This window comes from Falco naumanni, chromosome 2 (assembly GCF_017639655.2).
Source record: "Falco naumanni isolate bFalNau1 chromosome 2, bFalNau1.pat, whole genome shotgun sequence".
NCBI lineage: Eukaryota > Metazoa > Chordata > Aves > Falconiformes > Falconidae > Falco > Falco naumanni.
Window position 1 is genome coordinate 81,598,924 of NC_054055.1, and position 25,753 is coordinate 81,624,676.

The following is a 25,753-nucleotide window of genomic DNA, read 5'->3' on the forward strand; positions in this document are numbered from 1 at the left end:
CCTCTGCACAGCAAAGCTGTTTTGCAGGTTGCATAAGTGGGGTCCACCGTGCCACAGAGCTGAGCTGATCTCCAGGGGCTTCTTGGGGAAAAATCCTTCCCACTGCAGTTACTCCTTTCTTCACACAACCACTGCTAGCGTCATGTTTGAGCAAATGAGACTAGCTTGTTTTACACACAAGTGGTCTTTCTTCCAGCTGCAAGGTATTACTTCAAGCAACTGCACTAAAATGAGGCATAAGGAAAACGTAATTGATGCTGAACGGCTGGACTAAGCACTCCATTAGGTGTTTTCACCGGTTTTGCTGCTTTGTTCCTCCCATGTTACACCCAGCGCATAATCATGTAATTCCCATCATTTGCAAAGTTTTATTCCAAGTCTCTGGTATTTTAAAGGCTTATATTAACTGTTTTTGCCTTTTTTTATTATTTTATTATTTTTTATTTTAAAATTGAAGGCTTTCAGTACACAGCATTTGTTTGGGTTATGGTGGCATAATCTGCCAGAAGGATGGGGAGGCATTGCTTGCTCTCTCCGCCAGCCAGTAGGTTGAATGAGACTCACTAACCAAACATGATAAAGAGTTTGCCTGGCAAATCCCGTATTTCTTACCTGATAAATTTAATATTAATGCCTCACTAGAGGATGGAGAAGACCTTAAACTGCTGAGAAATACTTCTGTGAAAAGGCCTTTGAATATTATGCAGCTGTGAGGTATGAACAAGGCACAACCATGTGCTGCGGAGTGGAACCCTGTATTTTGGGGGAAGGAAATCTGCTCAGACCAGTGTTAGTTCCCTGTCAGATGGGAATAAACAAACAACACTCTCACCCCCAGCCCAGAACCACAGCAAGATGGGAAACCTGCAAACTTGTTATTTCCTGAGACTATGCACTCTTTTGCTGGCAACCATACAAGACAGTTGGCCTATCTAAATTAAATATTGAACATAAATTATTGCTGTTAACTCAAATGCAATAATGTGGCTAGGGAAAACAAATTGCACTGAAGCAATATGGTTTTTTCTTGCTCTCGGAGGGATCTCTCAGTGGAGCAATCTCTGGAGCTAATATTAGGTCTGGGAATGTCATAGGAACTAATAGGATTAGGCACGTGACTTCCTTTTCAGTCTGACAGGAGCCAGGTGTTTAGTTCCCTTGGGCTTCTCTGAGATTTCAGCACAGATTCAGAAGTGGCACCCAAATCATCATTACACCCAGATTTTCCTCTCCGGCTTTCCCCCAGGCAAGGAGAGATTTGTTAATTCAGCCATCAGAAGGGTAAATGGCCTTTCCAAGGAAAGGCACTTGGTGTGCAACCTGTGACAAAACAGTACTTGCTCCCACTCAAGATGTAAACCAAAACTAAATAGCATAACTTCATATAGTACCGTCATTACAAAAATGAAATTATAGCATTGTGCTCCTCCACTCACAAGAGGATACCTGATCTCATTTACCAACAGCCTGTTTGGTGGGGGTTCGAGCTTAGTCTTACTCAGCTTCGGTGCTTAAGGCTTTCTGTCTTCAGGCACAGCTGAAAAAGACTAACAGGGTGTTAAAGGTAGTGAGGGATTGTTTGCAGTGCCACCAGGGGACTCCGGATATAAGTAGCATGGCCTGTTAACAAGGTAGTAAATATTTCTAGTTGGGGGCAGTGGTGGTCAGAGCAAGAACTGATGAGAGATCTCATTGTGCTTTCCCTCCTGTCAATGATATCTTTTATCTTACAGCTGTCTTAGTAGCTTTATTATTAAAACCACCAATGTCTAATAGGATCGAACCCTAAAATAGAAACCTGTGGCAGAAAAAGCCCGTGCTTTGTGGATGTCTCTGTGATCTCAAAACTTACAGTGCTGTTGTGTCTCCAGTTGCTCAGTCTTTCTTCACTGTGAAATCACATTTGCAATGAAATTAAAAGGTGGCAACCAGCAGTTTAATCTCCTCTGCAAGGGATACCGTTATCATGTAATTTAGGGCATCCAGCCTTTTCTTCAAATGTGAAGGCTGATCATTTGATGGTGGTGTAAGAAAAACATCTCCTAATGCAACTCACTCCTGTGAATGCTTCAGATAGGAAAACCCACACTCCATCCCTGCTCCCGCACATGAAAACATCTGACATCTTCATAACTACATTCCAGTGCACATGTAGAAGTTGTCCTCCCTCCATCCACACTCAACACGATGAGTTAAGTTATACCTGTCATGTCACCACAGAACACAGTTCTGCTGGTCCAGAGCAGGAAAAAAACCAAACCCAACTCTAAAGTGGAGGATTCTTATCTGAATATTTACTCTAGGCCAGGGGTCTTCAAACTACAGCCTGCGGGCTGGATATGGCCCCCCAGGGTCCTCAATCCGTCCCCTGGTATTTACAGAACCTCCCTGCCCCCCCTCGCTGGGGGTTGGGGGGGAAACCAAGCAGTCGCAGGTGACCTCCTGCCACTTCATCCGCACGCCGGCCCCCTGTTTAAAAAGTTTGAGGACCCCTGCTCTAGGCTTACTGTGATGGCTTTCTAGATCTCTTCTTCAGTCCTCATTATTCTTGTAATACTTCCATTTTGCCACCCAGGGATGATCTGCCTAAGGTAAGCTTGCCAGGGAATCTCATTTCTAATTAATACTGAATTTTAATTTAATAACTAATAGCTTTTGACATGCTAGTTTTGAAATGAGCTTTCCCTTGATGAATTCAGAGAAGAGTATTTAAATAATGGTGTAACTCACTTTAAGATTCCCCCCCTCCCCTCTTTCCATCAATTTTTAATTATACATTGGACATGTGAGCTCTTCCCCAGGCTGGTGTGATGGACAGAGATCCTTCAAATTAGAAATGTTATGGTCTAGCTCTTACCAACTTCACCCATACTCTTCAGAAGTTAGTCCTAAGCAGGAGGATAAATGAAGAGAAGTAACAACCCATAACTACTCTGTTACGGTATGTTTGTGCAAAAACATAATTGGTTGGTAAAGGTTTATTTCATTAATGTTTCCTGTAATGTATATTTTAAGTGAGTTCTAGAAATGACCACACATCTATGACGCTAAGAGTGTATTAAGTGAAAATGAATAGTGTCATGAATATCTGCCGGAGGAAAGAGCTGTCTTTTGGCCAGTCTGTACCGACCCCAGCTGAGGGTGTACAGGTGCAGGGACCGCAGTGTAGAGCTGTTAAAACAACTTAACTAACAGTGACTGTCTCGCAATAGCTGCACACTTGGCAGGGCTGGACAATGTGAAAAAGGGGGCTGGTTCAGAGGTGGGTGATGTAGAGAAGCAGTGTCCGTGAAATGCCGGAGAGAGCACTGGATGCTATCAATTTGGATCCTGACATTTGAGACCAGTTAATCAGCCCTAGTGCCACCCTGCTGGCAGCTGAATGTTTGTATTGCAGGTTGGGTCCAGGATTGACATCCTGAAAATACTCCAGAGCTACAGGAACTCCTGGGGTTTGAGGGCCGCCTCTGTCTGCTGGCACCTGACCTCGTTTCTGTCCATGCTGGAAGTGTGCTAGTTGAAAAGTTGTTTGGATTTATTTGAGCAGAGCTGTAAAAGGCTCTGAGGTCACTGTGCTATTACTAGTTAGTTTCTAAAGTTTGGGTGACTCAGGAAACGGATATAAATGACCTACTAGGGGAGAAGAAAAGGAGGCAAGTATAGTGGTGGCTTGGCTGGAATCATGACCAGGTTGAATTCCTCTGGTCTTCGGAACTAGCTTGGAGTAAGAGCTGTCACGTCCTCTTTTTCCTCTTCTTTCTTTTGTTTTGTTAGTGTGGTATAGGGGGAGAAAGCACAGTTGTTTGCTAACGTTATCACCCTGATAATGATGTTCGTATGTTCATACTCAAAGTTCATGCTCAAAATTTCATACTTTGAATTTGTTCTGATTTACCAAGGTGGATAATTGTAACATACTCAGCATTTGATCTGTGAGTTCAAATGCCTTTCTCCTCATGCCTGAAAGGTGAAGCTGCCTCTGATAACTCAAACACGCTGCCTTTTTGTAGCAGCTTCCCTGGATGAGTAGAGTTTTTGAGAGCTATTTGAAGCAAGCTGTTTGGAAAAGGAGGAAAGTCTGTCTTAAGAGATGCTAGAGAGAGAGACATTGCCAGGAAAGGAAGTTTCTTTGAGTCCCAGAAGGCAAAGTCTGATGTTGACAAGATTATGCAGATGGTGTTGGAGAAATAGCATGCTACTGATTTTCCCCTCTAGGCTAGGTAGCATCTTCCCCTCCCTGCTCCAGCTGCTCTGCCCTGGCTTGCTGACCACTTTTTCTGTAGACTCCTTCTTAGATGCTTTCTCTTTTCTTTTCTCTCTGCTTCTTCAGGCTGTTAGCTTTTCCTGAGCCTTCTGGAAGGTCTTTGATCCCATGTTTCAACCTAGTCCCTCTGGTTTGTCTTGGTGGCCATTTAGGGATTTTTGAACAAGGGCACGCGCAGCTCTTCAGCAAAGTTATTAGCTTTTCCTTTGCATTTCCCTGTATTTCCATAATTCTGGTAATGGGGTCAGTTCACACAGCATAGCATTTCTGCTGCAGAAACACAGACACTGGATGGAATGAAAATGCTCTTGAATACAGCTGGTATGGAAATGGGTTCCCCATGCTGGTTTTGTTGCTATTAGATAAATTTTGGTCATTCTTTCCTTGGTCATTACTTTCTGAAATAAAAAGCCAAAATTCTGATTAGTACGTACAGCTAATGATTTGTGGTTGAATTCACTTTACAATATTACAAAAGAACTTCCCAAATGTAAAAATCTTAACAATTTTTTTCTGTTTCTGCAGGTGGCTGTGAATTCATGAAATTAGTTAATTAAACCAGAATTTCGGAAGGAAAACTCATTCAGTTAAAAATAATCAATCGACTGCATGCCAAAGTGTTTTATTTGTTATGACCCAGAAATGACAAACAGTTAAGTATGCTTCCAGCATTAATTTTTACTTTCTTTCATGCACAAATTTCATTGTAGAATGTATCCACCATATTTTTTCTCTTGTAGTACAGTAAGGTGAAAAGCCATTGCTAAGCTGATATCAAATGCACAGATCAGTAACTTCTGGTTTCAATGTTAGGATCACCTTAACAAGTCAAAGTCTAGGCAAAGAAATGAAAGTACTTAAGTGTAGAGAAATAACTTCAATTCATTATTTAATGGGACAAATACATTGTGTCTCATTTTTATAGTAGTTTGATTAACAGGAATCATCTGAAAATACATCTAAAAACACTGTCCATTGACACGGGTTTGTGTCTGTGTGCCAGCGCACTGTTCACTGCCAGGCCACAAGCCGGCGGCACTGGACTGCGCCGTTTGGGGCCAGTTTTCTGACTGCTGCCCGCAAACTGACATGAAAACACAAACTATGAATTTGCATCTATATCTGAGTCCTTGCATTCCTTTGGGAAAATGTTTCCTTCAGTACTTCCATAAAACTTAGTTGCGCTTAATAAGTAGACTTTTTAATTGCAAACACTGTACAGAGTGAATGAAAAGAGCAACTGCAGGCCATCTCAGTGGAAGCCCATGAACTTCAATATCAATTTCTCCAAAAATATTAATTACTAAAAGTATCAAGGGAAAAGGTAAGAACGTCTTACAAGCAAGGATTTATCTTTAAACCTTATTGGAAAAATTCATTTGAACTTTTCCCATATATAGAAGTTGATGCTCATCTTCCAGAAGGATTTCCATAGAAATTCCTTCTGAATTTTTCGTTCCAAACCTTGCTACTGTCCAGAAGGCAATAAAGTTGAACATTCAAATATTCATTCTACTGATGAAGTTTCTCTTCTATAACCATTTTCAGGTCAAACGGGATTTGAACTTCTGGTAAAATGCCACATGTGTAAGCTATCTCCTACCATTTCACTCACAACTGTTCATCTGCCTAACAGGCTCCGTTTTAAGCAGCGGTGATAACATGTCAAAGTCAGGGTGTTGTTCCCTGAATCTCTCTGGCATAATCCGGGAGTAAGCCCTCTCGGGGAAACCAACCCAATCTGTTAAGTGACATTGTTGCAAAACCGAGAAAGAGTTGGGCACAGTGTAACTGGTACTAATTTCTGTGCCTGCATTGAAAAGCTCTGGCTTCAAGACTCTCCATGCAACTGAAAGTCGGCAGGATGATGATCTGAACCATTTAGATCCTGCACCACGTCTGGCTGGGGTGGAGTTAACTCCTTTCATATCAGCTCATAGAGTGCTGTTTTGAATTTGTGGCTTTAATGGTGGTGTCGACACACTGAAGTTTTTGCTTTTGCTGAACAGAGCTTGCACAGCATCAAGTCCTTCTCTTTTTCCCAGTCTTCTCCTCCAGCAAGTAGGTTTGAGGTGGGCCAGAGTCTGGGAAGGGGACACAGGGACAGCTGACCCCAATTGGTCAAAGGGCTTTTCCATACCATATAATATCATAAGGTCATGTTCAGCAGTAAAAATTAGGGTAGAGGAAGAAGAACAGAGATTTTTGGCTTCCAGGGTGGCTGTTATTCAAACACTGGCTGGACACTGGTCTGCTTGTGGGAGGCAGTGAGTGATTTCCTTTGCTTCACCTTCTGTCTCTTTCTTTCACCTGTTAAACTGTCTTTATCTCAACCCATGTGTTTTCTCACTTTTATTCTTCCCCTTTTCTCCCCCTGTCCTGCTGGGGATGGAGGAGTGAGTGAGCAGGTGCGTGGCTGCTGGTCAGGGTCAGCCCACCATGTGAAACAGAAAGAAATATTATAGTGTGGTCAGATGTAGAATAAAGCTATCTTTTTCATGAAAAATCTTTATTTGGAGGTCACCAGATGGGAGCACTGGGATATGTAGATTAGAGGGAACAAGGAATTTTACATTCATGTCTGTTACTGCTGGCAAATCTTGGGATCCTAGGATCTACCATAATGTTCCTGGTCCTCCATTACCTTGAAGGCACAAAACTGGAGAGAGGGAATCAAATTACAGTGTGGACACTACTGGTTTTGTCTTCACCCTGGTCAAAACCTAGTATAGGAATTTTATTTTCCTCCTGTCACAGCCTTGCCCACTAAGGATCTTTCCCCTTCCTCAACACCATTCCCTGTTTGTCTTCTTTTCTGTCTCTGCCTCCCTAAAATAGGACAGTTGATACCATCTTCAAACTCAGAAGGAAGATCTTCAGACATGAATTTCCCCTGGTAATGGACATTCCATCAAAACATAAGGCAATTAGGGATACAACTTAACAGCTTCCCTTCCTTTTTCCTACTGTTCAAATGTTTGAAAGAATTTCAACAAGGGTTGTTCCAGTAGGGACCTGAAGATCGACATCATATTTTAGGATTTAGTGTTACAACAATGAGCCAGGGTTTAATTAACCTTCTCGCTCATTGGGAGACCTGAGACAGAGGATCCAGTTCCTCACAAAACCACTGCTGCTTCTCTTGCAGTTATTGAGCTCATTAATCTCTCTGACACTGTGCTTAGGACTACAGCTGTATTTTATTTTGGTCAAGTTGAAGTGCTAAATATCTTGAAAAGAGAATGAAATTCCTCGTCCTGCCTTGCAGAAAATATCATTCAAACAAACCAGTAACAGAAGAGCAGCTCAGGGAAAAAGAAAGAAATGGGAAATCAGGAGCAGAAAAAGGTGTGGGATATGTTGACTTCTGTTTGCTGGACACCTGTGCTATGTGGGTTTGTGTTTCAGTACACATGAAATATGATAGAAGGGGACAATGAGAAATTTAAGCTTTTGTTTACATTAAGCACTGCACAATATAGATGTACGGCACATCTGAAATCAGTTTATTTCTCTGAAACAATCCCCACCTTTCAAGTCAGACTGCATTCCTCCTCCAGGAGGGAGAGTTCCCAAAGCCATAGAAACTGCCCATGAAGCCGGAGTAACCCAAAATGAGCCACGTAACATGCTTCATGTTATACAGATGGAATTGCCTGATGGTGGTGACTTGGGTATGTAAATCTCTTAAGTCATCAATAAGAAGAAACATTGCAGCAGAACATTAACAACTGCAACCGTGCAAAATTTTGATGGAGAAAATTTTAAGTTCTCTGTTACCTTATAAACCCTATTGCAAAGAGAAGTTGTGAAATAAAGGGAGAGTCACCTGGCTGCAAGACCAGAGTGACTGATATACAAAGTAAAAGTTGGAAGAATAAATGCCAGCTATTGCCATTGAAACAGGTAATGATGTGCAGTTAAAGTTAGCATGAAGCTTAGAGTCTGCATTTCCAAATGTAAGGAGTGAGCTTGTGCGCCTTGTTTTGGGAGAGTCCATTTTTTTCCAAGGTGGTTTTCCCTGCTAATGTGTTCTCATGCACCCAGAGTCCTGTTCCCCTAAACACCCACCTAAGGGAGCCAATGGTGTGTGCTACAGCCCTGTTTAGCCAGCACACCTCCGATGGCTTTGTGCAGAAGCCAGATGGTGAAGTAGGGATGAAAAAAAGGGCTGGTGTCCTTCTATCCACATCAACCTGAAATTTGGAGGAAGCTGAGATGCACAGAGACTTGGAAACGAGAAAACTCTTCTTGATCTAGTAACACATGTGCCGTCTTTTCATGCGGTCATACAGATGCCTCTTAGATTAATCTGCTCCTTCATACTGCACCTCAAAATCAAGATCCATTCCACTGGTGACCTACTTGGGCATTGAGCTTATTGCTGTAATAGAAATGATAATGCTGATATTTAGGAGAAACATTTGTACAGGCTCTGGCTGGCTATAAACTAGCTCAGGTTCAGCTCCTCCTCTCCCACTGATTAATCATTTAAAGTGCAGGTGTAATTATGCTCTGTTAATGTGACTAGGGAAAAGTTTTAGGTACCTGATACCCAACAAACTGAAATGATGAAAAGAATTTGCTAATTGCTTTGCTAAAGAGAAAGTTTTGAATGTGTGATGTAATTTTATCTTGCTATGCACATAAGGTTGAAAACTCGGAGGGAACTGTAGCACCATGATGGCCTGATATCTAGAATATGATTGGGTTTTGTGGATACAAAATTATCATTCACTTAAAACTTATATGATTTCCAGTAGAGACAGACAGTATTTTAAACATTGTTGGTGTAAAGGAAAGAAGAAAAGGAAAATTCTAATTGCAATTAAAGTGATCCTTTTTTCCCTTTCCCACATTTTCCCCAAAACCAAAATTTCATCCATTTGTTTCAAAATGCAAGGTAAAAGTACAATATTGATGAAGTCCCAATTTTCAAATGCTTTATTTTTTCTCTATATAGTTTACCATAAAAAATCCTAGTTTTTCTCAGACCAGTCAGTTTCACTTCCCAGTCAAATTCACTTCCAAGTATTTCTGGCATTTAAACACCTGAGAACACTGTGAAAAGTTGTTTCCTTAGTCTTCCAGATCTTCTTGGCTATGTTAATGTGTCTGTCTCTCTCTTTTTTGTGTGTGTGTGTGTAAGATGGTTTAGGAATAAACCACAAGTGCAGATACATTTGCTTCATTCACTTTCAAAAACAGCTAGCAAGCTTAGGATGCAGCACTGGGTCCATTTAATAAGAACAGCTATACTGCAACTACAAAAACTAGATAGGAGATTGAATGTACATGAAATTATGTGGTGATTAAAAGTTTAATCCCAATGAACTACTGACCTTAGCTCTAATCTCTGACAAAAGGGGACAAGTGCTCTACAGTAAGCGGAGATCACTGGAAGACGTTCCTGCTTATTTGATTTGGGTTTGCCTGTTCCCGCCTGTGTTGTTTAGGACTGTGCAGGATGGACTATTTGACAGATGCATGAAATGAGATACTCTGGAGCTTACTAGAAGGAATTTATTATTTTTTAAACGTGCATATAACTTTTTTTTTTCTGGTTCAGTAAACCATGTATTTGCCACATACTTATTACTTACACTGTAGAATGATGTATGTGCTGTCATTTTTAAAATAAAATTGTGCCATCGTACATCTTGACTCTCACAGCACTAAAACAAAATAAAAAATAAAATGTTAGTGTCTAGCTGCTCATCTAAACCTGAAAATCAGATGTAACATTTTATTGTGCTATATAAGATTATTAAACTTTTGGACTTGTAAGGAATTCTGTATTTGACTGTGCCAAGGAAACAAGTCTTGTTACAACCAAGGTGAAAGAGAAGTTCTGTGCAAATGCTGCTGAATTCAAAGAACTGGAAACATTAATCCCCAAAGCAGAACAGAACAGTAGAGATATAACTGGGAATATTCATCTGCAGTACGGAATGAAACATGTTACAGGGATGCTGTAATTATTTTTGAAACAACATTATAAGCCCCGGAAATAGGGTTAAGGTTTTGCTGAAAGAAAATTCTAAACAAACTGGTTTCTGGAAATACTCAAACAGAACACTCAAACCACCTCAGCACAATGTCACCGTGCAATAAACAGTTCTGATTAATACACAGATTATTTATAATCCTACCTTAGATTACATTTGGTTTTACACACGTACATAGTGTTTTTCATTTTTTTACCCCTTATGGTAGACTACTTTCAGTATGCTCTTCTGCATCTTATTTACTTCTATTTGAGACGGTAAGTCAATATCCCCTGAATTCAGGATTCTTGATTCTGAAGATGACCAAGGTGAACAGTAGAATCATTAAGAACAAAGGAATAGGATATCAGTCTAGAGTAAGACAAGGGCTAATTTTATGAGTACTGAAGTCTAATACAATTAGACACGACAGAAGAGTAATAGCATATTATTTCTATGCATTAAAAAACCCTACAGTACAAACCCTTAAACATTAAGGGCCATATTCACTGATATACTCCAACTGCTATGCATTGCTCTGGCATGGAAGTATGATTATGCCTCCTTTTCATGAACCAGTTCTACACTTACATCTTATTCACCTCCACTTACCCAGCTACCCATGCTACATGCTCTTTTCTCTTCCCTATAATCCTCCCTCTGAGCTCACACTCCAAACGCACAACTCCCTCTCCTTTCTTCTTCGTGGTTTCCATGGTCCAAGAGCGTAACTCGTGAATTATAAGGCCAGACATCTGTTGCCTGACTCATTATGACCTGCAAAGCCTATCTTGAAGACGGCTTGCAACAACACTGTAAAAGTATTTGAGGCCAGTGGAAAATATGGCCTCTAATACACTTAAGTCCATTGAACTAGCAGAGCTGTAGGCTCCAGCAGCCATGGGAACAACCTAGGCTCTGAAGCACAAACCACATGCTATCAAGCCCTGTGACTATGTTCCTTCTCTTTTCCCTACCAAGGCAGAAAAGGAGAAACAGTACCTCTCCATGCTGCCACAGGGGATTATTCAAAGGTGACAAACACAGGCTTAAATCCACTTGTGAAAATTGGCAAGGCATCTGTCACACAAATCCCTTTTCTTCTAGGCCCAGAGCAGCCAACGCCACAGGTTTGCCCTCCGGCGCAGGCACAGCCCAGCCATGGCACAGCCTGGCAGGCCCCTCTCCCTGCCCAGCTGCCTTACAGGCCCCGGGCCACTGCCCGCTAAGCCCACCAGAGCCTTAAGAAGCCCCGTAACAAAAAAACAAACAAAAAAAAAAAAGATTCAGGTCGCGCACACCGGGTGTCAGTGAACAGGGCAGGCTGGGGGTGCTCTTTCCCTCAGTCACCTCAGCGCACCCGGCAGTGGCAGCCCCCCTCCCAGCGCCCTGGCGCTCCCGCCGGGCGGGAAAGCAGGAGCCGGCCCGGCCGCGGGGGCGAAGGCGGGCGGCCCGGCCAGGTAACCCTCTCGCCGTAGCTCCGGCCACCGCAGGCCGGACGTGACGCCTCCGCCCCCCGAAGGCTGCCGCGGCGCAGCCGACCGGCCGCACACCGGGGAGCCCAGCCGCGCCTCGGCGGCCGCACGGCCCCTCCCCGCCGCGGGGGGGGGAAGCTGCGCCCCGCCCGCTCCGCGCAAGCGCGCCCCCCGCCCCCCGCCCAGCGCTCCCCAGCCCCGCGCTTCCCCTTTATTTCACCCGTTTTCCGGGTTAACCCCTGTGCAGCCGCGCTGGGCCCGGCCGGCGGCGCCCCTGGCCGGCGGGCGGCGGCGCTCCCCGGAAGCGGTAATGCTCAGCCGGTGATCCAGGAAGCGGATGAGCTCGCCCGCCTTCCCCTCCGGAGCGGCGCTGCGGGGACGCGGGGAAGCGGGTGGGGGGAGGCGGGGGGGGGCGCCAGCAGGCCCCGAGGCGGAGCGGCCCGTCCCAGCCCCCCGGCGGGGGGGGGAGCGGCGGCGGCGGCGGCGTTTCCATGGCGCCGAGCGGGCGGGGGAGCCGGGGCTGAGGACCCCGCCCGCTCATGGACTCCGCCGCGGCGGCGGCCGCCGAGGAGGAGGGCAGGGAGAAGCCCCCGGTGATCTACACCATGGAGAACAAGCCCATCGTGACCTGTGAGTGCGCCCCGCGCCCCCCGACGGGCCTTAACGGCCGCCGCCGGGGCGGGGGGGCGAGGCGAGGCGCAGCGGCAGTTCGGAGCGGGGCGCGGGGCGCTGGCCGGTGCCCCGGGCGAAGGGCGGCCCGGGGCGGGGTCCGGCGGCGGGCGGGCCCGCGGCGCCGGAGCCTGGGGGCTGTGCGGGGCGCTGGCGGGCGGGGCGGCAGGCGGGGGCGCGGCCGCCTCGGAGCGGCGCCGGGTGCCCCGGCCGGGTGCCCTGGCTGGGTCCTGGAGCTCGGGGCTGAGGGACGCGGCACCTGCAAGGGGCTCTGGTGGCCGGTTTTGTCTCTTTAGCGGCTCGTCCCCCCCTTGGGTTTGTTTCGGTGTGTTTCAGGACTATAGTAAATAACAAAACCGAACGTCGTGCTTACAGGTCCTTGGGAGAAGAGACTCAGATACGACAATAAATCTTAAACCCCAGACTTCTTGCCAGCATGCTTTGTGTAGTTTTGCTCTGGGTGAGAGAAGTCGCAAGAGTAAGGCATCCTCTGTGGTGAGGAGAGATTCCCACCGACGTTATAATTCAATCTTTAACTACTGTGCTTTGGTTTCATCTCCGAGACAGTTTATTTAACAAACTGGATCGCATGGTTCTAGTGATGAGTATAGCTCTTTCAGGTGTCGGAGGCAGGCAGCCGGGACATGCACACTGGTCCTGATGTAAAACATGAGCTCCTGTGCTCTGACAGGTATAGAGAGTTGCAACAAAGCTCACTTAAAATGAGCGTGTGAACTAGGCTGGACATGAGGAAGCATTTCTTTACCAAGAAGGTGGTCAAACGCTGGAACAGGCTTCCTAGAGAAGTGGTCGGTGCCCCAAGCCCATCAGTGTTTAAGAGGTGTTTGGACAATGCTCTTAACAACATGCTTTAACTTTTGGTCAGCCCTGAAGTGGTCAGGCAGTTGGACTAGATGATTGTTGTAGGTCCCTTCCAACTGAAATAGTCTATTCTGTTCTAACTACATCTGTAATGCTCTTAATAGAAAAATAAGGTGAATGAGATCAGTGTAGAGAATTCTGCTTTTTGGTTTTTTTAAGCAAGAGGTAACCAGTAGACTGTTCATTCTTAGTCAGAAGTATCTTTATCAATGACATAACAGACTATGTATTTGCACTTTATCAGTAAAACACTGGGAATACTTTAAATTTGTGTTAAATAGTTTATATTTCACAGGTTTGTGTTGTCTTATTACAAACTAAGCATATATTGATGATTAAGGTCTTAGACTGACATTGGTATTTAGAAAAAATATCCAACTATAACCTCATACCTATATAATTATGGAACTCGTGTGTGTGTATATTTTTTTATTCAAAGCATTTTATGAATGTGCTTTTTTCTTTCTTAAACTTTTGATGCAGTTCATCAATTGAAGGCAGTGGTATCTGGGTTGAATCTTCTGTACTAATCTACATCAAGACTTTTGAAATCCATTTCACTTCAGATTTGAAGTCAGAAAAAAGTACATGTTGGAAACATCGGGAGGATATTGTTGCCTCCCTTGTTGGTGTTACGCTACTGTTCAGGCTGTGGTGGATCGCTTTTCGGATTTGCTGGCTTTATCCTGTATTCGGAATTGGAGTGTATGTGTGTGGGGGGGTTGTGCACATCAGTCCTTACTGTTCTTGTATGATTTGAGTAAGCAACATATCTTTCAGTCTGTTGAAGTACATGCAGTTTTACCTCAGGCTTGCTTTTTTTGTTCATCAAGTGCAGGAAAGAACTCTGGCCTCTGTAAGGAAATTTTCAGAATTCCAAACATGGAGTTTAATCAGGTTTTAGTCAAGCCCAATTATCTGATATTGAAAATAATATTAATCTTGGTTTAGCTGTTTTAGTTGCCTTTTTTCTCCATCCAGAGAAGTGAAGTGCTTAAAGACTGTAGTATTTCTAACAAATGTGTTCAACAAAAATGACTGACTTAAAGGAAAGTTCTTCTAAGCGTTATACTGTCCATGATTTATAAGGAAGTGAAGCTTGGTCTTCCAGGGAAGGAATTGTTGGCTTGGTATTGGTTTGTTGGAAAACACAATCAAAGCCGTATTAGAAGCTGTTTGACAAATAGTTTGATTTGTTTTGTGGTTCTGATTTCAGGCAGTTGGAGTTATTTGGGATAACTGCCTCAGCTAGCAGGTGCATGAGGGCAAAACAGACCTGCAAGGGGATGGCTGGTTTTTTGATTATATGAAGGAAAAGTGACGGTGAAGTGAGGTTGTGTCTCAGAACAGAAGTATTTTCTTTTGCTACAAGATTTAGATTAATCTCTGTCAGGTAAACAATTATATAATGAAATATTCCTGTTAACTCTTAGGGTTTATTCTTAATGAGGAAGAACTGAAGAGAGAGTTTTGTTTGGAATTAAATTTATTTTCAACACTGTGCGTACCAAAGATGTTTTGTAAACACATGTTTTTGTCTACTTGAAATAAATTTGACAGTACTCTGAAAGGAATGCTTCTCTGGTAAAGAAACTTATGCTTTCAAATCTGAGAGTTAGTCTGTATTGTACCAGTACTTATTTGCTGTATCAGTACAATCCTAATTCAGCACTTTACATATTTACAGGCTTTGGCCTGTAGAATAAAAATGGCAGATTCCACGTGGCTTGCATGTTTGATGCCAACTGAAATGCAGGTTTTGTCATTACTCTTTTCATCTTAATACTGTAGCTCAATGATTTGATCCTCAGTATTTGTAGGTGCGCTAGCCTTGTATTTGTGATATTTGTGTTACTGGCAAAACCACATAGTTTTAATAGAGAGTTTAGATTAATAGAGTTCAGCTAGGCTGAATTAACTAGATTGACTGAATTAACTAAAAACTTCTAGAGACATTTTCTCTAGTCAAACAGACAACCGTATTTTCTAAGTGTGGAAAAAATAGTATATTCATGGAAAGGTGCTGTTCCTTTAAGTTTTTTTCCTTTTTCTCAAGATGGCAACATCCTGTGTAGTATTAAATTATTTTTGTCAGTTAGGAGTGAGTGCCATGATGATTCCTTTCCAGATTAGTTTGAATCATGTTTTCATACTGTAAGTCTTACTAGGTTGTAAACCCCTCTGTGGAGTTTCACTATCCCCCTGTGGTTATGCTCGCTCTGGCACATTACTTTAGAAATTCTCAGTTCAAGTTTGTAGCAATTTATCTTCATTGCTACCAGAACTTGTATGTTTTACAAAGCATTTTGAGTCGGCTTCTAGCTTTCTCACTGCTCTAGACATGTTATTTTTACCATAATTAATTGGTTTTTATTTGAAGAGTGAAGTTGAGTGTTTGCATTGGACCTCTTGAAGTTGAGTAGTTTCTTTGCAATGTTGACTTGACAATGCAGATTACTTTCCTAGGAAACCCAAACATTGTTGCTTCCTTCTTGTGAGTTCAGTTTGAAACTTTAATTAGAGAAAATCTTCGGAACTGATGTTCTTGCACATATATATATCAACCAAGTGTTGTGTTGAAAGAACTTATCCTAATGTAGTGGGTTTGCACTTAAATTATTAGTTCTGTCTATCCTTGTGAAGAAGCTGAAGACAATCCTGCTACATGAAGTAATTGATTTTGCAGAGTGGCCCTACCAAGCTATTCTTTTATAATTATCTTCATGCAGTTGTTGAATATTCCTTATTAGCTCTTGGTATCTGTTTATATAGTGTGTGTGTTCATATTTGTTCTTACTGTTGATACTCTGTCTTAGTACAATGAACTTCATATGTAATCCTTGGAGATAATGGGATGCATTGCTTTAATCTGGTCCATGTTCAAAATGTGCTGTGATACAGCACGAGCAAAACCATCAGCAAATCATTGTAGGCCTGAGAACAGAAAATATTTGCAGGTATCTACAAAAGCAGCATAAACAGAAAAGGTTAATAAAAGTAAAGGGGGGCATGGAAAGAATTTTGTATCTTTTTGGAGTAAAAAGAAACAGTTGCAGTTAAGAATATTGTTCTGGGACTGGAAAAGTTCAATTCAAAAGTTCTGTTACTGGTAGGTATATGTAACAAAAAATGTGCCAACAAGAAGTGGCAGGTAACCCAAGTAATTAGAATGATTTGCTGCTAGTGAGACCCTTTGAACAACTGTATTCTATAAATGCATTTTCCCTGTTGTCAAATAGGACTCGTGTCTGCATTGTAAGTCATCACTATTGTGTAGTTGATACAGTATTATCCTGTACTTAAATATCTGCTTACATATGTCATGAGAAGTAGCATATTCTTAGTATTATTAACCCCTATTTTAAAGATTTAGTAGTGCAGCAGTAAGTAAAGATAGAAAGTTTTCCTAAAAGGATTTTTTTCTGCAGGCTACTAGTGAATCAGCTAAGATGTTTTATATAGCAATTAAGCTGTCTTGTGTCTCTGTTTTTTAGACCTCTTTTGAACATGAATCTGGGTTGCAGGGGAGATTCATAGCAGAACTTTTTACCAGTGGAAAAATAAGTAGGATCAGAAAGGTTAGCTGTGACTGATACTTGGGGATAAAAACTAAACAAAAGCATAGTCTTGTCACTGAGCTCTCTTAAAGGTATTTGAAGCCTTTTATCTCAGTTGACTGGGTCTATCATTGGTTTCAAAGGAAAATGTTTGTCTGCTTTAGTCATCTGACCTCAGGGAGTTTTCATTTTACGCTGCGTGTGTATTTAGTGTGTTGGGATAATTTCCTCTAGAGGAAAAAAAATGAATTGTGGGATATTCAGATACTGCAGTGACAATATCTGTAAGTACTGAAGAAGTTTGGAAAGTGTTAGAAAAAAATAGATTATTGGGGATTTTGGTGTTTTTTAGGCAGGCATCAAACAAAAAAAGTCAATATTTTATGGTTCTTTTGTATCAGACAAATTTTGTATATTTGTGGCCCTGCTCTGGACTTGCTCCTTCTTATGTTGGGAATCCAGTGCTGAACATGGTACTCCAGATGGTGTCTCGTGAGAACAGAGGGGGAGAATCACCTCCCTCAACCTGCTGGTCACCTTTTTTTGATGGACCACTCTCAATCCATTCTCTGCCCAACCTGTATCTGTGCTTGGGATTGCTCTGACCCATACGCAGGACCTTGCACTTGGCCTTGAACTTTGAGGCTCGTACAGGCCCACCTCTCAAGCCTGTCCAGGTCCCTCTGGATGGCATCCCTTCCCTCCAGCATGCCGACTGCACCACACAGCTTGATGTTGTCGGCAAACTCAATCCCACTGTCCATGTTGTCAACAAGGATATTAAAGAGTGCTGGTCCCAACACCAGTGCTTGAGGAACACCACTCATCACTGGTCTCCACTTGGATATCAAGCTGTTGACCACAACTCCTTGAGAGCAACCATCCAGCCGATTCCTTATCTGCAGAGTGATCCATTCATTACATCCATCTGCAGTTTAGAGACAAGGATGTCGAGCAGGACAGTGTCAGATGCTTTGCACAAGTCCAGGTAGACGATGTCAGTTGATCTTCCCTTATCCACCAGTTCTGTAACCCCATCATAGAAGGCCACCAAGTTTGTCAGGCATGATTTGCCCATGTTGGCTGTCACCATGTGTCTTAGCATAGTTACCAGAAGGATCTGCTGCGTGATCTTGCCCAACAAAGAGGTGAGACTGACTGGTCCCTTTTAAAAAGGGAAAATTTGGGACCAATAGGATAAGTTTTTTTAAAATAAGTAGTTTGAAGATTCATGTGATCTTCTGGAGCTGTATTTACCAGGATATTCAGTCACCTTTGCATTATGCTGTAGCCTAAACAAGGAATGTTTTGGCATTAGATGCCCATTTCAGTTCTTGGCTAATTTCAGAAGTTTTCTCCGGGATCAGGTTTATGATTAAGAGCTGCTCCATAGACACAGAGCCTGTCCTTGAATAAAAGTTATAGACATTCTTTACTTGGTTTACATGGTGGATTTTTACATCCAGGTTCACAACCAAGACTCATTTGAGTAAGTTTTGTTTCTCTTTTGCCCTGACCTGGCCATCTTAACATTTTGGATGTCAGTTTGGTGGATGTCAAGTCTTTGAAGGTCATAGAAGTGTTTTTAACTTATGCTGTTTGATTCAATGTTTGATTTAGGCTTATCATAAAACCCTTTTAAGGTTCTGCTGCTTTATTTGCATTTGATTTCTGGACAGATAACCTGTTTGTCGTAACTTGTTTGTGAAGTGTTGAAATAAGTGGCAAAGGGCATACCTCTTGAACTTTTTAATGTGGAAAGGAAGGAAATGTGCTTTCTCCTTTCTTCCCTTCTTCCAGAAGTGTTTCTTCTTCATGTGTATCATTTGAAACATTACTGCTTTCTATTACTTTGTTAGTTAAAGTAATTGTTACCCCTTCACATGCAGAACCACCCTACACATGGAGTGGCATCACTTAAAGAATTACTGTGTTTTTTCTGTGTTTGGTGTGTGTGTGTGTTGACATCCAGGTGGGGAGCAGATTAATTCAGACATACATGGCGTAAAAGCTGAGATGTGTGCTCCAAAGACTGTGGATTAGCATTTTTTTCCCTATTCTAAAAAATAAATCAAGTATTAAAATAAACCAATAAAAGATTTACTAGGTTTATATTGTAAATTAGAGAAGTTATAGAATATATTTTAAAATAGTAAAAAATAGGTAGAACTTTGAAATATAATTAGATTATTACTATTTAATACTGTTTATCTAATACAATCATAAGATTAAAATAATATAATAAACCACAAGATATGTAGTTCTTATTGTGTTTTAAGTGATAAAGGATGACACTCCCCAGTTATCATCTCTACTGGAAATTTAGGTCTTGTTGATTCTAAAAGAAGAAAACCCTTCTCTAGAAGGCTGCTTGGTTTTAGTTATGGTAAGATTCTAGAATTACTTTCCCATATTTGCACATCTTTCTCCTTTTCAGCTGTATCTGATCATCTGTTACACTTCAGCTGGGACTGGCTTTCCTCCATCAACTGGCTTCATTAGTCTGTCTTTTTCTGGTTTAAAAAAAAACAAACAAACAAAAAAACCAACCCCCCCCAAATTAACCAAACAACAACAAAATCCACCCACCCCCCACCCCAACAAAAAGTCAACAGAAAAACTACAACAAAATCTCAGATTTCTGTGCAGACTTTGGGGGTTTAAATTCTAGAGTTACTTGTGGTTTTGAATGTTTAATTCAAATTCATAGATTTTAGTCAGATACAAGCAAAAATTCCTGTAGTGGTGTGGTTTGGTTTCTTTTTTTTTAAACACTTTAGAGTGGATCATGGATGCAGCAACTACTAATGCTTTAGAGGCATATATACAGAAGAGAATGAGACTTCTGCCATGTTTAAGGTCTCTTGAGTTATAGGAATCTTGCACAATACCACTCCAAAACTAGAGTGATTAAGAACTAGATGATTAAGGATTGTTATTTGTGAAGGTTGTGCTTTTACTTGTCTACTTGCTCTGAGATACTCCTTTCCCTCCCCGCAGTCCTGTAGCAATTAGTTAACAATTTAATGTGCATCTCACCAGTCCTTACCAAGCCCTTAGTCCTAAACAGTCTTGATGTTTGTCCTATGTCAGTGCTGTGCTAGTGTTGCCTGCTGATAACTTCATTTTTAGTGTTCTTCATTTGAATAGCTCAAACATGCTGATTACAGTAGATGCAGCATCTAGTTGAGCAGAACCTGAAATGTTATAGTCCTTAGGGTGTTTGTAATATACGTTAGTAGTGTTTGGTCTGTGTTCAGAAGATAGCAGATCTATTTTGCATTGAAGGTCTGTTCTCTAGGATTAGAAGAAAAGAGAGGATAGTCCTGCCTTGATCATAAAACACAATCTTACATGTATTTTATATGCCCTCAAAACCAATGCAGGAGGAAAAATTGACTGGTTTTAAAATTAATATACATTTCTTAAGCTGATAATATGATGTGGTTGTCTGGAACAATAGAGTGCTTAAATATTATCATTTAGTAGTTCCTCTGTATTCTGGAGTAGTCCTTTTTTACTCAAGATGTTGAATTCTGAAACTTTTTTGTGGCATACCTTGCATTTTTAGGTGCAGTACAGAAAGAGTACTTTGTTATGCTCCAGAGGTAAAAGATGTGATTCATTCTTTCAGTCAGGCTCCAAGCTTCATGGGCTGTCATTTTGATGTGGTCATCATGCTGTTGCTAAATCGCTGAGCTGTGTTCCACTTTCTATGGGCAGTAATGAGTTGCTAATCAATAGACTGCTCTCCATTGCCTGGCTCATAGAGATGTAATTTGATATAAGGCAGCATTACCAATATGACTAACACTTATTTCAGTAGTTGTTTTAGGTATTTGTTTATAGTCTTAAATAAGATCTACTATGGTACACTTAATTCAGTCAGAACAGGACAAAGGTGAAGAGTCAAGAATAAAGTGCTTTCTGGACATTTAAAGCTAAAGCACTAATAGTAGAGTGGGGGTTTTGTTTGTATTTTGCTTTTTAATGGTTCCAGGAAATGGAATCATTGAATAATAGCTATTGTGGCCAGGCATCAGAAGAGCTGGCTTTGCTTATTCTGGCATTTAATCATACATCTAAATATATATATATATATTTAATTTATTGCACAGTGATAGAATTACGGTAGTGGCTGGTAGTCAAAATAATGTATGTGAGAAAACTGGGAAAAGGTGAGTGGACTAGAAAAGGGTTTCAAAGATAAATTAAAGCATGCTAAGCTGCTGTGGAGGTGATGCCTGGCTGTGTGCCAGAAGGTGGGATTGCGTGGTGGGAGGGAGAAGAAGGGATGTCAGGTACTTCTGCAGCTCTCCCTTCCACAGGAGGTCTTTCTGTTCAGGCTGGGCTGTAAAATGGCAGATGAATGTAAAATGGAAACAGGTGGATAATTACTGGGAAATGGCAGAATTGCTTAGAGGCCTGTTAAAATTTTAATTGAAAAATGTAGCTCTTCAGCTCAAGAGGTCCTGGGGAAGGGTGGAGTGTGGGGAGGAAGGGCCAGAGTGGCCTCCGTAGGAGGAAGTAAAGGATTTCTTAGAATTAAATTGCAGTCTGTGGTAGAGGAGAATGCAGCCAGCCAAAGATGAGGCAATAAGGAGGAAGTACAGGGAAGGGAGCAATAGCTGTGGTGGGCAACATGCAGATGAGAGATTTAATAAGTGACATTGTTAAACTAGCATGGGCCAGCTCATTCTCCCAGATTTAGACAGTGCACATGACATAACAGATTTTAGAACTATGTTCGAATTCAGTGGTAAATATATTTTTGACCTTACTCCCTTCTCATTTGGATGTGTCTGTTTGCCAGACATCAAATGCCATGTCTTCTGTTCAAGTATCATGAAAGACTGTTTGGGTGTTTTGCATTGGCTAGTATAGTTGACGGATCAGTTTGTATTCAAACATGTCTGACAAAATTTACCATTGCTTTGCTCAAAGACACTGGTAACCATCAGAATTGGGAGAGCTGACTTTAAGCCTTTCTCTTCCTCATGATGTCCTCCTGGTACCCAAAGGAAAAGAATTTAAGAACTGATATTCATAGGCTACTGATAGTGTGGTTTTTTGTTTTTTTTTTGTATGGTAGACCCTACATTTTGTTCCATCTTGTACATAAGTAGCTGCTCCAATGGTGTTGTATTTAATGTAGTTGTCCAAAGCCCAAGTGATTGATGCTGAACACAGATGTTTGCATCAGCACAGGGCCAGCTCCAGGGGACCTGCACAGTGTTAACAGACCTGATGTTTCTGAAGGCAGCAAAAGCAGTGTGGTGGTCAAGGAGCTGCTTGGTATTAACAGCAGCCCCAGAATAATGGGGAGGGGGGAATCAAACCCAGTAAAGCACAGAACATGTGCTAATACTAATTTTGTCATGGTAGGCCCAGCTACAGAAGGGATGTGAACCACTGTCTAACCAGTCTTCTGGTTTGTGAAGGCTAAATTCTTGAGGTTCTTTTAAATATACTTTGTTTACCCAATGACTCCAGCTAAGGAGTTGCTTGTTTGGTTTTTAGAGTTGGACCAGCTGTATGGATGATACTTTCTTTGGTATATGGATGATGTATTATGTGGAAAATCACCATATATAACAGTATATGTGTTATGTGCCTTGTTAAAGTGTTATATTGGGATGTGAGAGCAAGTGATTTAAAAAAGTGTAGTTCAGTGCTAGACTCCAGTTTCCACATAGCCAATGAAATAACATATTTTTATTGAAACAAAAAAACATTAATAGTATAATTTATTAATCGCTTTTCTGTGATTTGCACATGATAATAGATCAATGCCTTTTACTTTTAGGTGCTGGAGATCAGAATTTATTTACTTCCTTATATCCTACACTTTCTCAACAGCTTCCTAGAGAACCCATGGAATGGAGGAGGTAAACTTACGTTTTATTCTGTGATGCTATTTCAGTGTGTGTTTTTAGACTTGGGTATATTTTGCTCTGAGAAGCTCTTGCCATGAATTGGATTGAATATAGCAACTGACTTGAGGAAAGGAGAACTTATCAATGTAAGTGTTGTGCGTTTCAGGATCATCACTTCCATACTTCAGCTATGTTGACCTTTACCTAAAGAAAAATTATATTAATGCTGTGTTTCTCTTTGGTTTTGTGATTTATGAGTTTGTCTTTGTTTGTGCTTTGATGTGCTTTGGCAGCCATGTTCTGAAAGTGACAGGCTTTCTTCTTAATGAGAATATAGGTAGAACATATGTAGCATTAGATGTACTTTACTGCAAAAACTTTCGTACAGCACAGTTTTCTGTTTAGGAAAAATATTTTGGGAATTTTCTTATTTGGAATTTTTTACTTTTAGAGGTTCTACAGGTACAGAAAATCTTTTAATGAAAGCTGACAAGTTTCTAGCTCCCGTTCTTGCAAAAAGGAGCATCTCTTTTGTTTCAAGTGACACCAAATTGTAGTTAACTTTGTACAAACCTCAATAAACATAGTTTGTCAGTTTCCAGTACTAGAGTATTTCATTGTATTCCTCTTCCCCAAAATACATGTTCATTTTTGTATTCTACTGCATATGTCTTGTCCACTAATTTCAGGTTTTAAACTTTGTAGGTCTTACGGCCGTGCTCCAAAGATGATTCATCTAGAATCTAACTTTGTTCAATTTAAAGAGGAGCTACTACCCAAAGAGGGGAATAAGGCCCTTTTGACTTTTCCCTTTCTTCATATTTATTGGACAGAATGTTGTGTAAGTAGGAAAACATCATGAAAAACTGAATATTCGGATTTAAAAATGAAATTGTTTTGATTTTCTGCTTGTGCTTTCTGGTATTCGCCACTTGCTTTTTATGCTTATTTGAACAATTAAGTCTGCACTGCATAAGCATGCATACCCAATATTATTGGAAACAAAACTTCGTCAGCTTGAGTACTTTTTGCCATAAGCAGTATTTCTTTGTAATGTTGCTTGACACTAAGAGGACAGGCTTCTGAATAACCTATTTTCAGTACTTTGTCATGAAAAAACCCAGGATCTAACAGTATTACTGCAGTAGCACAGCATGCTTGTTTCATAAGCTAGAGTATTTCAGTTAAGATTTAGCCTCTTGAATATATCATAAGATATGTATTTTTTTCTGTAGTTCATCTTCCATGTGTGTCAGGTATTGGTGTATGTCAGCAATTGAAACTGGGCAACATTTGGAAAGTCTTAATCCTGTTTATCTACAGGTCACTGCTTTTTGGTTGGCCTCTGTTAGAAATTTTCTGGTTGAAGGACAAAGGTGACATCTGATCTGTGACCAATCAAAAAGTTTCCAGAACAGCCTTAAGAGTTGTAAGAATTGATCCGTTTAAAAACAACCCAGAAGCCAAAAAAGTGGCAAACAATGCTTCTGTGGTTTTCTTATTCTTATGAAAAAGCTTTTAAACAGATTAAGATTTGAACAGTGTTAGATGGCAGAAATATCACACTTCTGTTACCATATGAGAATAAAGCAGTTCAGCTTTGTAATTTCAAACATGTTTTTGTTGTAAAGTTCAAGAATGTATATAATAAGAGTTTAAATTATGTTTAAAAATATCAGTTTCGGTAATCTAAAGAATTAACATATACCACTAGAAATAAATTAAATTCAAAGACCAAAACCTTAACTATGCTTCACCTCATTTGATTTCTTCCAGTAAGTGTACTTATTGTCACTAACTCTGTTAAATATGTCTTTCTGTTCGTCTTTTGTTGGAACAAAATTGGCCTTATGACTTTATTCAGAATGTCTGTTTGATTCTGATGATTCACCACTTCTCATCCCAGGACACGGAAGTGTACAAAACTACAGTCAAGGATGACATCACCAAGTGGCAGAATGTTCTCAAAGCTCACAACTCAGTGGACTGGCTAATTGTGGTAGTTGAGAGTGATGCCAAGAAAAAGAACAAAACAAATATCCTTCCCCGAACCTCTATCGTAGATAAAATAAGAAATGATTTCTGTAACAAACAAAGTGACAGGTAAGCGTTTTTTTCTTGCAGACATTTTGACCTTTTGGCAAGTGTGCTGATTTAAAAATCCAACTCCCTATATAACAGGTTCCTTGCTTATTTAAGGACTTCCCTTGATGTTCAACATACAGGTGATGGTACCATAAGACCTATGCTTTGAAGGAGACTGATGCAAGCAATAAAGGGAGAAGTTTATTCCTGGATTTGTGGTGGCTTTGAAATGTGGTTCAAAAAGCTTTCAAGTATATCCTCCTGGCTAAGAGATCTTTAAGGGGAACAGTGAAGTAATAACCAGGGTTCAGAACTTCAGAGTTTTTTTCGTTTGCTTAGGTGCTTGCAAAAATGTTACCAGAAGTACAAGTAATGGGAGTGAGGTGAGAGGGGAATGTGAATATATGAAACTGTTTCTGCTTTCATTAAAGTCAATAAAACACACCAGTCTTAATTTGAAACCAACTTTAGTAAATACTATCTTCCTTATTCTGAAATATTGCACAGAATCTATTATATATTATGTTTTTTTTCTTTTGACCTTAAGAGTTAACTTTAAATGGGACATTTTCCCCCTAAAAATGAGTGACAGGATAAACATTTGAAATTGAAAAGAATAGATGGAAGCACTCATTGTACCTTAGTGAACTGACAGTGACTGGCAGGTCAGCATGTTATAATGTTCTAAATTGGCAGCGCTTTTTTTGTACCTAGATGGTGTTTGGTATATTACAGGATTATTTGGGCAAATAGTTTGAACAGCTCTGATTCAGTTTGCTTTTGGTTTCTAACTGATTGATTGGTTTGGTTTAATCATTTTGCTGTAGGGTAAGATGACTTTTCTAACTAGAAATGGTGTTTTACTTGGATGGAAGATTTTCCTGCGTTTAGAGATACCAGTGTTTTTTTGGATGTTACTGAACTGCTATAGAAAAACTGAGGAAGGAAAATGCTCTAA

The 25,753-nt window shown here is 40.9% G+C and overlaps 1 protein-coding gene and 1 long non-coding RNA gene across 4 annotated transcripts in view; one reads left to right on the top strand and one right to left on the bottom strand.

The window, feature by feature from the left end:
• Positions 1-2,936: 2,936 nt before the first annotated feature.
• Positions 2,937-11,930, bottom strand: LOC121084074. 2 transcript variants are annotated; one of them, XR_005826575.1, is made up of 2 exons: positions 9,868-11,930; positions 2,937-4,662 (listed from the first exon to the last, which is right to left on the bottom strand). It is a non-coding gene; the product is annotated as an uncharacterized LOC121084074 (long non-coding RNA). The 2 variants fall into 2 exon arrangements; XR_005826574.1 differs by lacking the exon at positions 2,937-4,662 and adding an exon at positions 7,750-8,648.
• Positions 11,931-12,143: 213 nt separating this feature from the next.
• The window catches only part of TRAPPC10 (trafficking protein particle complex subunit 10), a 44,317-nt gene continuing 30,707 nt past the window's right edge, over positions 12,144-25,753 (top strand). The window contains exons 1-4 of one of the 2 annotated variants that reach the window (XM_040585198.1): positions 12,144-12,356; positions 22,641-22,722; positions 23,416-23,551; positions 24,617-24,813. In XM_040585198.1, the coding sequence (XP_040441132.1) occupies positions 12,266-12,356; positions 22,641-22,722; positions 23,416-23,551; positions 24,617-24,813 (506 nt within the window). In that variant the 5' untranslated portion in view covers positions 12,144-12,265. The remainder of the gene's footprint in view (positions 12,357-22,640; positions 22,723-23,415; positions 23,552-24,616; positions 24,814-25,753) is intronic. The other variant, XM_040585197.1, reaches the window with a different exon arrangement.